The sequence below is a fragment of the Anarrhichthys ocellatus genome, unplaced genomic scaffold, assembly GCF_004355925.1.
Source record: "Anarrhichthys ocellatus isolate YVR2014 unplaced genomic scaffold, GSC_Weel_1.0 scaffold102, whole genome shotgun sequence".
NCBI classification, from domain to species: domain Eukaryota; kingdom Metazoa; phylum Chordata; class Actinopteri; order Perciformes; family Anarhichadidae; genus Anarrhichthys; species Anarrhichthys ocellatus.
Window position 1 is genome coordinate 503,910 of NW_022280132.1, and position 18,247 is coordinate 522,156.

The window sequence follows — 18,247 nt, forward strand, 5'->3', positions numbered from 1 at the left end:
GGGGGGGGGTAGAGATTTGGGTTTGGTTCAGTTGGAAAGTGTGTGTTGGTGTCTGTGTGTGTCATCTATCTCCGGCCCTCCCCTTTCTGCCTGCTCGAAAGCTGTATCCCAGTTTGGCTCTCTGACTGTCCACTGCACCCAAAAACAGAGAGAGAAAGAGAGAGCAGGTTGAGAGGCAAGCCTTCGTCCCTATTTTTCACTGCAACAGCAAAAACCTATTTCACTAAAACGGTAGAAATCATGTTTTCAGTCCTTTTAACGGCAAACATGTCACAAGAGGGTGACACGTGCGATAGTGACATTTTCTTCCTCTCTCGCTCGGTCTTCCTGTACGGCAAAATTTGGCGTTTGTCATTTTCAATCTTGCTGTCACCCAATCCTGTTAATATATATAATTATTTCCCAAGTGGCTATTCAAGCGCTTCATAGTCCCAGGGTACGAATAATATGATTTTCTAAATTTAAATTGAGCGAATAATCACAAGTCATGGCCCCATGCTAAAACGTCATTTGTCATTAACATCTTGCCTTTGCCCTATCCCGTTACTCTTAGCCCCGATCCTGTAATCATGTCACCCCTTGACTATTCCAGAGCCTCTGGATAAATATGAATATTTTTACTCAATTTAAGCTGAGGAAATAGTCACACATCATGGCCCTTCACTTAAATTGCATTGAATGTTGTTTTTTCTGAACCGAGAATGTGTCTCATGAATACACTTCATATCAGCTTCATATCAGGCTTGCAGAAACTCACAATGGCACATGGTAAACGTTGTGAAACGATTGGTTTGGTTTAGGCAACAAAACTACTTGGTTGAAGTAAAAAAAAAAAAAAAATATATTTTTTGAAAGGACAACAAAAAGATTTGTGTTGAAATAGCAACAATGTAATGTAACAACATAACCGCTGTAAATAAGCAACAACTGCCCGTAGCAAACTCTCTGACCTAACAAGCGTAACAGAGTTAAGAAAGAAGCGTAAAGTCAACGTTGACTTTTGGTTTCACACGGGACATGAACAGCAGTCTCCTGGGTGAAAGTCCAATGCTAGCAAATAATCACTCATCATGATCCCATGTTAAAATTGCATTTTTTTTTATTTCCGATCTTGCCCTCACAAAACCATATTACTTACTCTTCTGATCCTGTAATTATTTCCCATGTGACTATTCCAGTTGAGCAAATGATTACCCATCATAGAGCTATAGCATGTGAACTCCTTAGTTTCCCCCGTCCGAACCCCAGTGACTCGTACCAGCACTCTCAGATCACAAATAGGTTGCAGCTCTGAAGGATCCTGTGGGGTTCCTGATCTGAAGTCGGCCTTTCTTGGAGAAAGTGGTTCTGTCAAAAGCATTATGGTTACATATTCATGTATAGTAAAAACCTAAATCGGCTGCTTTACAGTAGACTGTGCCAGTAGACTGCAAAGACACAAACACAAGCTTCTCAGCAGGGTGTTTTCAATAATTGATATAAATCCTTTTAGTCACTGCAAGACTTTACTTCTGCCTGTCTGCGCCTGCAGTGTGAGACAACTTGAGTTTGCACAGGTGGAGAGGATCAATCAATGCCAGGAGAGCAACTGAATTCACCCTGAATAGTAATGAGGATGGATCAGGAGGGCTAAGGACGAGGAGAGCTCCTCATTGAATCTGGCCTGGCTGGAAAGTTTGAGACGGCGAAGCTAATCGGTGTGCTTGAGTTGGAGTGCACATGACTCGCTGCCAGCACACACCTCGCTAAGACCAAAGCAGCCGATCCAATGTGCAGGATCCAGCGGAGGTAGCCGTGCTTCAAAAGGCCCGATCAAACAGAGCCTCTGTGATGTGAACTACAGCACGGTGTCTAGTCCGTGATGTTTAAGCCTCGTCTTACCCCCAGAGACGTTCATTCACTCAGAAGAGATGTACTTAGCAGGGGTCTCCTGAACTTCTTTGTTCTGAATGTGTAACTTAGCGCTGAGGTTTTGTTTTTTTTTTACTTCTCACCTGGGAACTGAATGAATGTTTCTGAAACCAGGTTTTCACGACCACAAGTTAGCAGTTAACTATTGCACTAGAGAGGACATTGGTACAATTATTTGATTACATGTTATCTCGTGATCACAAGGATACTTGGGCAGTGTCAACATAATTCTAACAAGTCATTATTTTTACCGTCATGAGTTTTTCTTATCATTTTGAGATGTCAACATCACAAGACAGGGTCACGCAAGTTCAGGAAGGAAAAGATGTGCAAAACAAAAAGGATGATCACATAAGAAAACTTGTTTATTTTCCTGAGGAAAAGACCTTCATGGCCAAGTGATGGATTTGGACAGAGCTATACGTTGTAAACGCACCTACGGCAGCTATATGCATTATTGTTCAAGCCATTCGATAACAGAATGCCTTCAAATCTCTACATCATTTGGGAAAAAATCAATCTTCTGCTATATTTGATTTGAATGCCACAATAATCTGGACTGCTCTATTTAGGAATCAAGGATCCCCAACAATGCCAAGTTAATGTGGTCTTCAATATGCTGAACTGAATGTTAGGCCAACAGAAGAGCTCTGCCCTTGCTATCGACAACATGAAAGCATGAGGCTCTAATAACACTGCTGCATGTCCTTGTAACTTTTTTTCCAGTTCATTGTCTAGTTAATGCCAGTTTTATGAAGCATGACCATCAGTCAGTCAGCACAAAGGGCTGAATATTTGTATCCTTCACATATCAGCAGTAGTACCGGTGGGGTTGTTTCATTCAGTGTTCCAGTGGCCATATGTGCAGCAACAGAAAATATCACCACTGCACTTTGCACTTTTCAACTCAAAGTGGTCCTCACAAAGGTAGAAATACAAGAGCACACACAGAAGCTCACAGCCCATAGGTAACGCTGAGCTCCAACTGTCACGAAGGCAACACTTTTGTTCAGTTCATTATTGAAACCCGGCACTCCTCTTGGGTGCACCATCGCATCAAATATAGATATTCTGGATATTTTGTGTGTCTTTTCCTACACATCTCCCCCAAAATTGACGGACCATCTGCAGGACATGGAGTCTGTAACGATGATGGCTCTGGCAGAGTTTGTATGGCTTGCGGTGTGAATGTTGCCACATTAACCGGCAACAGCAAATTAAACTGTTCAGTCACACTGTGCGTTTTAACGATAATTGTAGCAGTGATGTAGGCGGATGACCATGTACGTCCCTGCGCCCTCCAACAAATGCTTATTCATAATATATACAAAAGTGCCACGCCATGTTACGTAACCGCTGTGTGTGTGTGTGTGTGTGTGTGTGTGTGTGTGTGGGTGGGTGTGCTCTCCAAGACCCCACTCCACCGATGTCTATGTTTAGCAGCCTATTCGTGTCTACAGTTAAATTGCACTTTCCACTCTAGTTATTACAGCGGCAGACGAAATATGAAAAGCGCTGAGGGCCACGGATAATAAGCACAGAAATAGAGCAGGCAGTGTGCAAACCGCAGCCTCATCATCACTGTACAGTCAAACATCCCCCCACACACACACACTCATATATTTATGGATCGCTATTTCTACGGGACAGACATGTCCCGACCAACACTTCAGGACAGATAGAACTCCGTCTCCCTGCCTCTCTTCCCGGCGTCCTCTTTCTGTCCCTCTTGCACCGCTTGCTTGGGTCTCGCTCTGCAGCCGGGCGGATGAGGATCTCTCCTCCCCCTCCTTCCATCTACCCTTCTCTCCAGTCTGCTGCCTCTGCGTCTCCCATGACAGAGAATGCTCAATCTGTAGGCTCTTCCTTTAAAAAAAAAAAAAAAAAAAAGAAAGAAGGTTCAACCACACGCTCAGTGGCTGATAGATTGTACAGTAGTGACTCACTGACACTGGGGAACGTGTCAGGGAGATATACAACACTGTTGTGTCTCTTTCTGAATCACTGCTTTATTACAGCACACGCACACACACAAAGTCACACAGACGGATGCCCACACGGGACCAATTAAACCTATAAAACACCAGACTGAAAACTGCACAAATGCCCATTTGTTGACACAAGCAGGGGAAGAAGAACTCGATTTCTTTAAGTCAAATAGAGATGCCCAAGTCAAATATTACTGAGTGCTCTATTCCCTTAATGCCACTTCAGTCCAAATGTTCAAATTCTGTTCTCGCAACACAAACACTAGCAGAAAATAATAAAAATGGCGGTATTTTGCTTTACGTTACAAATAAATTCAACATCAAAGATTAATTTAAGAAACAACAGATATCCAGAATTTTAGTCCCTGGCCTACAGTATGTGTCAAACTCCAAAAACAATGGATCCAACCATTATTATAATACAGCTCAGCATCTTCGGACCCTAGTTAGACCAACACCAAGCACATATCCTCATGTCTAAGACCCAAACTCAACCTGAGACCTGTATTTGTACATTTTTTGTTTTCATTTCTGACCATTAGCCCGCCATGGAGGCTAATGCAATGCATGGGCTACACTATTTATTTTCCCTGCCTCCCACTTGGCATTGTGTATACTTGGAACACATGGCACACATGGACACAGACTGGTACAGTTGTGTGGCCACACAAGCATTTACATCATGTTTCTCTTGTGAAACGTTTGGATTTGTTTTTGGTAGCCGATCCAATGTGTTCAGCTATTGTCACACTATTACCCATGCTGACAACACATGGTCAAAAGTATGTGCGCCCTCAAACAGTACACCTATATACTACAACAGCTGAACGAAAGCATAATCTGATTCTTTAACAGCCTTCACTAGGGCTGGACCATATAGCCACAAATGTTATCGCATAGGGTCTATATCGCATATCGCTTTTTGTTTTTTATATTGATGTCAGTAATAACAATAGTAATATATGTCTAACTATCAGCATACATATTTAATGATAATAATAATAATGCTTTTACCCATTTTGCATTCTTCAAGTAGAAGACGTATGAAAATCAAGTAACTGAAATAGTGTGTAACATTTCCTAACACATCTACATCTAATTACTACTATAATTGCATAAATGTACGTCTACGCCGGAGGCTACAACGTATCGGCTGTTCGTCTAGTGTTTTCGCGAGTAGAAGAAAACGGATTCAAAAATAACTGTTGAAAATAAAGTACATAAATGTATCTTCATTATCATGAAAGATTTTATCAAGAAATAATATTTCGAGATTGTTTTATCGCCCAGCCCATAGCCTTCACTCTTGTGATGTCAGGCTTTTAACCCATTCAGCCACAATAGCATCATTTGTCATGCCACAAGTGTTGAATGTGTTTAAGGTCACGACTCAGTCAAGTTCTTCGATACCAAACTGGGAAAAAAAGCAATTTGTGTATGGAGCCAGCTTCATGGACTAGATGATGAAACAGGAAAAGAAGAACACTTGTCTGGAATATCATTGTATAATGTAGCATTTGTTCCCCCCCCCCCCCCTTAATTCACACACACATTAATGCAGATAAGCTGGTGGTTCACAGGTGTCGGAGGGTCACGATGGCTCCGTTCAGCCGTGTCAGCATGTGTCGCCCTGCTCGTGGCATCTGGCTTTCTATCTCATTTTCGCAAAGCACAATAGCTGCTAAAAAAAAGACCGTTTGAGTGAAATGATTATATTCTGTGCTTGTGTTCTGATGTGGGGTTTTGGAAGCAGTTGCTTGGGGCACAGGTGGCATTTGACCTTAAACGTGCTTCACACATGCACAGATAGATAATGCACAACTTAAGACGGGCAGAAACATCTGTGCACACTCCCACACACTCACACAGACACACAATCTCACAGATTACATCTAGTTTACTGAACTGCTTGTTCTGCTCAGACATGATAGACAAAACCCTGATAGACAAGCAGATGGGTCCATGATTTCAAATATAGGACTCATGGCCACATGTTCAGCCTCAACATTTATGTTCATTTTTTGGAAAGATGCCTAACATTACCTCTGTTTCATGGAACTGTGCAGCGATGACCTGTCCTGAGTTCTAATATACAGTATCCCTTCAATATAAGCTTCATAGTGCAAATGAAGTGTTGGAACAACCATACGCAAGATGTTGATGTAATGTTGCACAATGTGGAAAATGTTTTATTCGAGGTGCCATTTTGTCTCGTAAAATCAAAGTTGAAGAGGTTAAACTGCATGTTAGTTTGGCTTTTGACATGCCTTCATGATTTAAAGCCTCCCCGCTGAATTTAACTCAGTAGGTGTCAGGGGATATGAGCTTCCAGACGTGGCTTCTGTCTGTACTCAAAGCCCCTTAAAAGAGCTTCTCACTGTTGGCGCCTCACTGGAGGCTTTCGTCTCTATGGCGACAGAAATTGAAAACTCAACACCTGATTCTCAAGAGCTCACCTGGGCTTCCTTCTCTCATACACCCACACACACCTGCACAAGTAGAAGAATTTACAAGAAAACCTGCTGAAACCTATTTGCAATGTTTTCACTATTATTATTTCAGTTTCAAGTATTATCAGTAGAATGTATCGAAGTATCCAAAGTAGTTAGTGGTGTGCCTGAACAATGGTGCCTTCCAGCGTGCTAAATTATTGATGTGTGAACATCTAACCAATTATGTGTCATGTTGTTTGTGGTGCAGCTGGTGCCACGTCTGACTACTTTACTATTCTGCTGAGTAGTTTAAAGGTATTGCATAACATTTTGCGAAATAATGGCCATTTGCTTTACTTTTGAGAGTGCGATAAGAAGATGGATCATCAATCTCATGTCGGTGTGTTAAGAACAGGACGCAGTTAGCCTAGCTTAGCATAATGACTGGAGGCAGGGGGCCATTTATGTTTTTTTGATTGAACGAACTTGGGGTTCCGTGTAGCACACCGTGTTGCAGTCTTTTTGGCAGAGTGGGAGCACGCAACAGTGACAGCCGTACCAAAATGAAGACAAAGCTGAAGCAAGTTCCTCAACATCAGCATTTATTCCATTATTTTTTTATTCTGACAGCCATTATTTTGCTTTTGCCCTAATCACTTTGCCAGCATCTTCAGCCAAGCTTAAAATGTTTTATTGACATTTTGGCGTTTTCTGTTTATTTCTGGCATTCTGTCTTTTTGTATGCGCATATTCAAAATGCACTTAAAAACATGGATGGAAACGTACAAAATTGGAACCGTACAGAATTTGAAGTTGTATTTGGAGTCGTCGATTCATATGTGACTATGCTTCATATGTGATTATGCATACGCTATGCAAATAGGCCACTTGATGCCTCGGCTCTATTGTTGGGGAGGTTAAATGGGGAGCAGTGTGCCGATGGCCGGGGACAGCGCAGATTAATACCGCCGTTCCCATCGTCCTCCTCCCTCTGTCTGCCCCTCCTTCTTCCTCTCTCTCTCTCTCTCTTTCTCTTTTGTATGATGAGGGGCAGAGTCAGTTCCTGTGTCATTGTTAAGGATCCATCTGCCCAGCCACACACACACACACACACACACACACACACACACAGAGCGGCGGCGGCAGCAATTAAACCTGTTTGACACACTTGACAGAGAGGAGCTTTGGGCTGTGTCCGGCACGAGCCATCTGTGAAACAACCACACACACACACACAAACACAATCATGACGTGTGTGTGTGTGTTTGCTTCAATAAATAGATTCCATACATTGACATTGTTCCCCTCTATTTTTTTAACTTTTCATATTTGGGAAAGGGAACCCAGCGTCCTCCTTCTCTTCTCATCTTGTGATGGACAGAAGAGACAGTCAAGTCAAAGGGGGATGAACAGACGAATGGATAAACGGACAGACGGACGGATGGGTGGATGGGATGTAGAGGGAGGACAGAATGGATGGATGGCAGATTGGGGAGCAGACCTTTCATTTATTGTTGCTCCCTGAATTAGGACACCAGGCAGACACATAGATAGACAGAGCAGCTGTAATTACTGGTAGCAGCAGCTCCCATCTGAATATATTGTATTGATATTAGGCTGTTAACAGGAGATTACCATGTGGATGACTGGGGGTCTGGGCCAGTCTGGGTCTCCACTGTGTGCTTTTGGGGCAGCTGATTATGATGATGCCATTGTTCTTTTTTTTTTTTTTTTTTTTTCTAATCTTAAAAGTGCTCTACTTTCTGCTCTTGGCACAGGAATAGAAGCCGAGAGAGGGAGTAATAGGCTCATTTTATTTTGGTTTTTCCAGTTTTCACAAAAAAAAACCTGAGTTAATCAGCTTAAACAAACTTGTCATCTCAATTTGGTTTGCGCATGCAGAACACGCATATGCATAGAAAATAAAAAATATGTAACTCTTCCAAAAACAGACCTCTGGAAAACCAACCAAAACCCGACATGCAAAAATACATTTAAAAAAAACAGAGAGTCCCATCCGAAAAGGCCATGGGATTATTAGACCGCATCTAAACTGCTGTCGACCCAAATAGAGCCAAGCAGCGAGAGAGCACGACACTGGAAGCAGCATAATCCGATACCAATTAACATGCAGGTGCAGCCGAAAAGAGCAGTAATGCGTCCTGATGTCCTGAGAATGAATGAAAAGTCGCCTTAAAATACTTCTTTTTTTTTCCCCCTGTGATGATGATCCACTCCAGTGTCAGACATATTGACAAAAACGCACGGCAATAGAACTAGATCCTAACTGGACCCAGTCGCACTGAATCTGACTTTGCTCCGTTGCTATGAACCGACTTGAGCTGTGAAGCAAGGGGAGAAAAAGAGGATTGTGCTGTGGATCAGTTGGAGATCTTTAGAACTGATTTAACTGTTACATAAACCTGCAGTAACAGATTGTTTGGCCACTTGGGGCATCGAATACAACACTGACCTGGGATCACCTTCTAAGTTGATGTGACAAACTTGTTAGAAAAATGTTGCCTGGTTTTGAATAGAACAGACACTTGGCAACATTATCTATAATAGTATAATATAAGTCTGGCTTTTTAGCTGCGATATGTGTTCCACTTTCTTCGCTATATATAGTCGTTAACTGTGTGTGTCTGCTGTTTGGTGCTGAGCAGCATACGCTCTGGTTTAATAGCTTTTTTCTTGCTGAGAATAGCTGCCTGCTTCGACCGAAAAACAGCGCCATGAAAGCGGTGAGAGTGAATCCAAACAGTCAAATTTAAAACAATGAGCTCAAAGACACTGTAAAGCTCTTAGAACTGCAGAGTCAGGTGATAATTATCTGTGCATTTCTCACTACGAGGGACATCTTTCCCATAAAGCGTGGTCATTTGATCCATTGTAAAGATTAGAATATTGATGATAGCAGCTTCAAAAATATCTTGTCAAAGAATGAGGAGCCATACATTAGGGAAGCACCAGACAACTTTTTCAGTCCCGAGACAGATATCTGGGATTTGGGTATCGGCCGGTACAGATCCGATACCAATGTTTGATTAAGCTGTATGCTCACTGTGTGGAATTGGGTGGAGTCATTCAGGCGTGACTTAAACATGGCTTTCCAAATGTTCTAAAGCAAATATATAGCGTGTATAAAATAGAATAGAATTTTATAGGTCGGCCCCATTCTCACCAGCTATTTGAGTCAGCCCGATGTAGGATACATTGGTCCTACAATCCCGTAAATGCATAATATCCATTTTAGCAGGTGTGTGTTTTGATGTGTGCGTGTGTGTGCAGTAATCCCTGTATATAGGGATATAGGCTTCTTAAATACATGTTTACACCTCTCTAGCATCCCTAAGCGTATGTTTAAGAGACTATATCATTTATTGTAACTACTTACCTCACTGTAGGGGGCTTGGTTCATGTTGTAAACAGAAAATGTTCCTCAGCTGGAGTTAAACAAGCCCACTGAACAAACAAACTCTAGCCCCGGACACATCGCTGCAGTGGAAAAGGACATTAGGGTGACTTTTGTCGGAAAGCTAATTACCATGTGATTACCATTTATTTAATGTTTTACACTAATCATGATCCAAAACACATTGCAGTGATTGGGTTTTTTAATGTTTTCCTTACCTTTCAGTGGGCCATTGCTTGAAATCATTTCACCATGGCATGAAAATCAACTTGAAACATGCTTGATTTGTTTATTCCACCATTTGTGTCATTTTGCATGCTGATGCTGCTGAAATGGTGGATTCATTTGGGGAGTATCCAGGTTGGCATTATTTAATATTTTGTTATTATCAACAAATTTCATTGGTTCCTATGGAACATGCATTGTTCCATTTTTTTTAAAAGGCTCTGTAATTTCCAAAAGCAGCATGGGCACTGTAATGTGTAGCAAACAGTGCATATATTGAACTCTGTCCATCAGTGGATTAATCTACATTTGGTGCTCTTATGAGTATTTGGGGCAGCAGGATGGTGAATATGGGATTGAGTCAAATAAACTTTTGTGTGTGTGTGTGTGTGTGTGTGTGTGTGTGTGTGTGTGTGTGTGTGTGTGTGTGTGTGTGTGTGTGTGTGTGTGTGTGTGTGTGTGTGTGTGTGTGTGTGTGTGTGTGTGTGTGTGTGTGTGTGTGTGTGTGAGAGTGTGTGTGTGTGAGAGAGTGTGTGTGTGTGTGTGTGTGTCCCCGTTCATGGTAATGAAGGAACATGTGCAAGAGTGTGGCTTAATGTATTTTTGGACAACAATCTCTTTGCTCTATGTCACAGAGGAATAAGATGTATCTGGCTTTTGGATACACACACAATACTTGTAAATAGGATCAATTTATTGTTGGTTTGGTTGTATGGTATAAAAAGCACATTCACAAATGTAAAAACATTTAGGTTTGCTTTGGGAAAACGTAAAACATGTAATTTGTAAAAAGTGGGCTAAACATGCAAAAACACTGCCATAGTCAGTAGCAGCCAGTAGTTTGTAGTTACATACAGCCAAGCAGCAGGAAGGTAAGGATCTGACTGGAAAACCACAGAATTTGTAAGTTGCTCTTCAGAGGCTGAAGTCATTTCCCTATTGGCTTTCAAATGCAGCTTCTGAGTTTGCGCAAAGAGGCTCTCTCAGCGTCGTGCCTGGGAAAGAAAGAGTCCAACCAAGGGGGGGAGGGGGGGTTGTATTAATACAATACAGGCAGAACGTGTGAGCGGAATGAATAGGTTAGATAAGAGTAATGTTTACTAGCTGGTACACGTTGTCAATATCCACTACAACAAGGATCTATTTGTATTTCGTTTTGGTGTATCACAGTTAGGGAAGTCAAATCCCCCCCCCCCCCCCCCGTATATTTCGGCGTAGTGGTTCGTCCCAGCCGTTGTCAGCCTCAGCCAGCCTCCTCTTGTCAGTGCTCTTCTTAAAATGAAGCTAGCAAGCCGGCGGCACCAGCGGCGGAAAAGGAGAGGGGACTGAAATGTAGAGCTGGCATCTACTTTCCACCGTTTAAAGGACGCTTTTATATATATGTGTACATATACACATATAGAGGGCCTTCATGAAGAGCCCCAAGTTATTAACTCTATTATTATGTCGGAGGGAGCAGTGCTTTTTGTACACAGTTCGTCTATTTATTCCAGTCTGAAGCCGGAATTCAGATAGAATACTTCTAGATAGATAGATAGATAGATAGATAGATAGATAGATTAGCTTATCCAATCGAGTTTTTAAAACGTCGGTTTGCTTTTGCCAGCCGTTCGCATTTTGTACGGTTTTGTTCTTACCCGTTTCGTGGAGAAAGAGTGTCAGGTTAAGCCACACGCAAGACAATGTATAATACAGATTGGACCACGGAGAAAGCCGGTGAGGAAGGAGACTGGAAGGACGTGACGATGCCCTACTCCACAGAGCTGATCTTCTATCTGGAGATGGACCAGCCGCCAGGTAAGGAGGCCTGTGACGGCAGAGCCTAATATCGGACATTGAAAGTTGTGCTGGAGAGGTGTTGTGTTTGGTGTCCGTTCAAATCGTCGGAAAGTTTTAAAGCGTAACGTTACATCCTGTCCCCCGGCGGTCCAGACTGTATGGGTCCCTGCCGACATCCAGGTCGTCGTTTCTCGAGTGATTTCACTTGCGTCTGCTCATTTAGTTTTTTTTTTAAATTTTTTTTTTTAAAGGACTTAACTGTTAAATGACAGTTTTCGGCACCGATGACAATGCTTTAAACTCATTTGACTTTGTTTCTTGCTCTCCAGTGCACCCGTTGTAGCATTAATGCGCCTGTGTAGATGTGTAGATGTATATATGCATATTTCTGCTGTGACACAGTGGCTGCAGCTCTCCTAAGCTGCACTCGCAGACTCATTTAGGAGACAATAGTCCCATGTAGTCTGTACACAGAGGTAGCCGATATCCTCCTCTGACCATCTGCATATAATGCGTGCTGGTAAATAAATGACAACGATGGCAGACATCGCAGCCAAATTATTTTGGACTAAAAAGCCAAAAAAAAACACCAACGCAGTTCTTTGCAGCCGAGTTTCATTCTTGAAGCCAGTCTCTGATTTCTCCAACTACCTGCACATTTCATTTTCTGTTATTAACGTTTCTACACAATCAAACTCTAAATGAAACCGAATCACCCCGAAATTAGCTCTGTCCGATGCCGACGACGGACAAGGGGGGGATGGGACACCGAGAACAGAGAGGGGAACCGGGAATATAAAGTCCCGAGCGTTTCATAATCATAACATCCATTACTGACGTGCAGTTATACGTATCTGTGCCCCATCTCTAGCAAACTGTCACCCAGAATTCAATATGTTACATTCATTCCTACCTCCATTCAATAATTCCTCGGCAATTGTGCCCGTGTCATTTGACTCCTACCCTCCCCCCCTCTCTCTCTTTTCTCCCCCCGGTGCGCTGAATGGATCATGAAGTTATGAGAATTTGTTGCATGCACAGCTTCATTTTTCTGGTGCGTTCGTGAAAACCTGAAGTGCTTTGTTGCTGCTTTCATTTTGAGCTGTGTTGAAGTCCATGTGAAGTGGACTGGTGCAGTGTCTCCACTTTCCTCTTTCTGCTCCTTTTAAAGTTAACTCCTCCTTTTTTGTGGGGGGGGGGAGAGACCTCCCGACCGAACGAGAGAGGCATCGATTGTCTTTCTTCCGTGTCTGGCGTTTTTTTTTTTTGTCTCTGTCTTTCTCTCTCTCTGCTTGACAGTCATTGTGTTGGAGCTACAGTAGAGTGAATGGACAGTGCTCGGACTCGATGCGTCGGATGTGTGACTGCAACACACTGGCTCTTTACTGGCGATTCACACACTTAACTGCCGCTGGACCTTTGCTTATATAGCACCCGGAGCTATTCATTCATTCATTCTTTCACCCATAGGGTCATTGTCATGGTTGACAAAGAGTAATGTTTAAAGAAGCAACATTTCATCCCAGCTTAATGAGCAATTGTGCTCCCTCCATGCTGTGAATAATGCAATCCGCAAAGACTAGATAGATAGATCTCTCTCTCTCTCTCTCTCTCTCTCTCTCTCTCAAAAAAAAAGGTGCATTTTTGTTTAAAGAAGCATGTTTAAATTAATGTTTAAAGAAGCAATTGTGCTCCCTCCATGCTGTGAATAATGCAAAGACTAGATAGATAGATAGCTATCTATCTATTAAAAAAAAGGTGCATTTTGTACTTTTGGAAAATCTATCTTTTTGACTGCAGATACACTTTTATCTCTGGCTCATACCTGCAGTGTGTTTTATACTATTATGGGTCTTTTTGTGCGTGTGTGCACGAGTCACCCCTTTTGCCTGAATGAGCTCATCCTGTCTGCGCCTCGTGTGTCTTTGTTTTGACATAACTGACATCTAATCTAAAGAGCTAAGGAGACGCGAGAAAGAGGCACAGAGAGGGTGAGAGACGAGGAGAAGCGGGAGAAGCGACAGAGGGAAGAAGGGATGATGATGAAGAGACGTAGGGAGAATAGATGACAAGCGTCCCGCAGAAGAGATTTGAATCGCGGAAGCCTCAATGATGGTTATAGTGTGTGTGTGTATCTGTGTGTGTAATGGATTGTGTGTGTGTGTGTGTGTGTGTGTACATGTGCATCTGTGGATGTGGGGTGCACGATGAGTCTCGTCTTCCGATGGAAAATCACTGTGACATTATTGTTAAAGGACCATGCCAGAGGTTTCTGCATGTCTTTGCTTCATTTACAGCGACTCCCATGTACTGCACATCACTTCCCATTCCTCCCTCCCTCCAGCTAGCTTCTATTCACATCTACCCGGCATAAAGACCAACATGCACAGGCTTGAAACGTCCTCTTTATCACAGTCTGCATTTCTATCACAGATTATTCCCATGCAACAGTATTGTTACTTTGACAACAGTACAAGCAGTAGCGCTGCTTTTTTTTTTTTGTTCGGTGAATAACAAACTAATTGCTTCTTAAGGTCCATAGTCAGTTGTGGTCAGTGATGATATGATCATATTGTGTTGTTTTAAATGATTTTGTGCATTGAGCATCAATTTCAATATATGTAACTATAATTTGCCCAAATTGGCCATATTGTGATATATATATTGGAACAATGTTACTGTTAATATCGTGATCTATCAACCAGCCCTGCATTAGTCTATAATGAGGACCAGATTGTAATCGATTTTTCTACATGGGTGCACTCACCTTCAGAAGGAAAATTACATTGGAGGAACAGATTTAGTACAAGTGATCAAAGAAATGTTACTGTGGTGGATTAACTAATGTAAGCACAGTTTGAGTGCCAACTTTGATTTTTTTTTTTTGATTTTTAAATTGTTACCTGGGCTAAAATATGCAGAACCAGCAGTATAGACCCGCCTCTCTTGACATAAAGGACATGCACAGCGGAGATGTCAAAGCCTCTTCACATGAAGGACGTAATGACCATTCATAGGATCAGATTGACATGTCGTCCATAAGAGCTTGTTATCCTGTCCATATGTCACTGAGTGAATAGAGCTTTGTATCAGGATCATAATCTGCACATTAACGAAGCACACGCTAAACCAAACCTCGTATGGGCCAAAACTATTACAGAATCCGCATTAGTGTAGTTGTTTGACAAAAGAATCCCGACTCAAAGTTGTTCTGGAGGTACTTTGGCCAGGAAATATGCGTTTTGACTGGGGTAACATGTACTTGATGTACTGGAGGTATTTTTACTCATTTTTCTTTTTCTACAGAAGAAGGCAGTAAGTGGTTACTGCCTTCTTTCAGAGCTTTCAACCACACGGATCACGTATCACACGGTCTTCCTCCGCGAACATAAAAGCAGATGTTGAGTCAAATTTTGGAATTGTCGGGGGGAAATTTTAAGAAAATGTGAGGGTGTGAAATAATTTGACTTGATAATTGCTATTTATTTTAGTGGTCTGGCAGCTGGCTCATTGGTTTGGGCTGTGTGTTCAAGTTTTGTCCCAAAAGGTTTGATGTTTTCCAAAAAAGACCAAGCATCCTTTGGTTGCAGCTGCTCAAATGTGAGGATTTGCAGTTTTTCTCTGTTTTTATACCATTGTAAATTTAATATCTATTAAGTTAAGGACTGTTGGAGCTAATTTGTTAGATCACTGCGTATATGTCTTTAGTTGTGTGTTTAAATGAAACTCTTAAACACACGTTGAGCTGCGAGTCGCCCTGTGTTTTATAGGAGACGACCTGTTGATTGAGCTGCTGTGTGTGTGCGCGTGGTGTCCCAGAAGGAATTGATATACCACCGGGTAGCTCCGCCCCCCTCCTTTTCTTTCTTTCTTTCTATCGAGAGGCACGCCCCCCTCGCTGCGTCCTGATTGGCCGAGGGGGCGGGCCTCTATGCAGGGATTAGTCAGAGCATCGGCTGTCTTTTAGGAGCAGCCTCACTCTACTCTTTTCTTCAGTCTGACGGAGGAGGAGGAGGAGGAGGAGGGGGAGGAGGGGGAGGAGGAGGAAGAGGGGGGAGGAATCAGCTGAGAGACGAGTGACAGCATGCAGCTAACAGAGTGCGATGATTGAGGACGGTAGGCTCAGAGACCAATTTGATCTTTTGGTGTATTTTCTCTTTTGTCACTGCCATTGTTTCTCTTCTCTTTCTCATACTTCACTTTTCCTCCTCCAATCTGTGTACATTCATTTGCAATGTTGACTAGTTTCACACTTTCTTTTTCATATTTGTCCTCCTCTTTCATGCTGTTGCAGTCCCCTCTTTGATTCTTCTTGCAGCACATGACTTAACACTTTCAGAGTGTGTGTGTGTGTGTGTGTGTGTGTGTGCGTACGTTTGTTTTCCTTGTTTCTCTGTTGCTGAGTTTGCTTTTGTACTCGACAATTTGGGGAATTAGTGCGGCAATGATAAGTCGATCCACAGAAAGTTGCTTGTATAGCAAAAATAACAATTGCTATCGGGTCCCAGTCTCTCAAATGTGAGCATTTGCTGTTTTGCTCTGTATGTTGTAATTTAATATTTTTTTACATTTTGAATTGGTGTGTGTGTGTGTGTGTGTGTGTGTGTGTGTGTGTGTGTGAGAGAGATGCTGGTACACACCCACAAACTGCTCACACACGCCACCTGCAGCTCCTCACTTTGTCCACATGTAAAGTCGTGGAAATAGCACAGATCGAGGAGCAGATTTCTCCAGAACGGTTCATTCACTTTCACGTGCTCTGAGTGTTTTTGCTTAAGTTCTGCAGTGTATGTCGTAATGTCTCTGCATGTAAACTCGTGTTGCAGTAAAGATCTTTGTTACCGCGCTGTCACGGCTGTGCTAACGATCAGCTGTGTGCACGCACAACTTTCAAAGCTCGCCGGTTTTGCCAAAACATGGCCGAGGCTCGCGTTGATGCTCTGTCTGACACTCTGTTTGTCACGTGCGAGTGTTTATCATGTGTGTGTCAGTCCGTGCTGACAGGCATTGTTCGGGGGGAGAGCTGTGGGCTGCATGTGTGATGACCAGTGATATCGGTGTGTGTGTGTGTGTGTGTGTGTGTGTGTGTGTGTGTGTGTGTGTGCACGTGTAGCTGAGCGCTGCTCCTTTGTCTGGGGAGGGAGGAGGCAGGCTGCCTTTGTTCACCATCCCTCTTGCTCCCTCGCAGTAGTTGTGAGAGATGTGTACTTAATTTTTTCAGATTTAGAACAATACATTTGTGTGAGTTCTCATATTTCCTGACGTGTTCAGACTCCGTCCTCTTCAGCAGGATGGTTGTCATTAGTGAGTTTGACTTGTTTTAAGCAGAACAGAGGTCTGAAGGAGCCGGCTCATCACGAGCGTTGCCCAGTGAGTGGGAGGGTTCGGCCCCGTCCATGCTGCAGAGGTCACCCACTCTGCTTGATTTAATGCTTCAAGTTCCCAATGGACCTTTGCAACAAAGGGTCATTTTGCTGGTTAAACTTATGCATTTTTATCTTATTGTAACTGATGTAGTCCTTTAACTTTTGCTCAAATGACTTCAGCAAATTTAAGATGTTTAACATTTTATTGAGGTATCAATTAAACCTTAAAAAAAGATTAGAATAATTGTTAATGAAGATGACAAAGGGCCAATCTATTGTCCTTTATGATGCTCTACGTTGTGGGGTCCATGTACTTCCACACTGTGAGCAACATGCTAACACACACAGAGTGCATTTCTGTTGTTATAGCAGTGTTCTTCTTTGTTACCTTTTTAAATTTTTTTTATTTAATATGAAGTGGACCTCCTGTGTGTGTGTGTGCGTGTGTGTGTGTGCGCGTGTGTGTGTGTGCGCGTGTGTGTGTGTGTGTGTGTGTGTGTTTATAAAGGGATGACAGAGGGGAACAGTGCAGCTGCAGAATGACAGTTTTGGCTGCAGTAACTGACTGCTGTGGTGATGTGTGAGAGAGAGAGAGAGAGAGAGAGAGAGAGAGGAAGGAAGAGAGCAGGTTGAAGGAGAACAAAGAACAGGAGAGGAAGAGGAGATGCCACTGTTACACACACAGCAAGAGCGTGCGTGTGTGTGTGTGTGTGTGTGTGTGTGTGTGTGTGTGTGTCAATCTTTTTTTTTTTTTTTTTTTTTTTAAACTAGCAGGCCAACCTATTAGATGAGGTCTTCACATCATGAAGTGAGCAAAAGGTCCAAGGCTGTTGTCTTTGTAATTCAGACTGTTTCACTGCTCATAACACACAATGTCCTGTAGTAACTGAAATCACACCACTAAGACAGCAGGTGGAGATTGTTACGTAACAAAGAGGATCATGATCTATAATCTAGTTTTATGTGGACATTTAAATATGTTAAATAACGTACTACACATTAGCTAGTGTTATGGGCCTCTGGTGGTTATGGGGCCCTCAGCCCCTTTTTTAATCTCTGTTCTTAAACTGTGTGACAATTTATGAGAGAGAGAGAGAGAGAGAGAGAGAGAGAGAGAGAGAGAGAGAGAGA

General features: G+C 42.6%; 1 protein-coding gene across 3 annotated transcripts in view; it reads left to right on the forward strand.

Moving 5' to 3' along the window:
* The window catches only part of pik3r3b (phosphoinositide-3-kinase, regulatory subunit 3b (gamma)), a 181,040-nt gene that overhangs the window by 151,682 nt on the left and 11,111 nt on the right, over positions 1 to 18,247 (forward strand). Inside the window, exon 1 of one of the 3 annotated variants that reach the window (XM_031876022.1) lies at positions 11,230 to 11,768. The exons of 1 other annotated variant lie outside the window; for it this stretch is intronic. In XM_031876022.1, coding sequence (XP_031731882.1) covers positions 11,654 to 11,768 — 115 coding nt within the window. In that variant the 5' untranslated portion in view covers positions 11,230 to 11,653. One more of the 3 variants, XM_031876023.1, reaches the window with a different exon arrangement.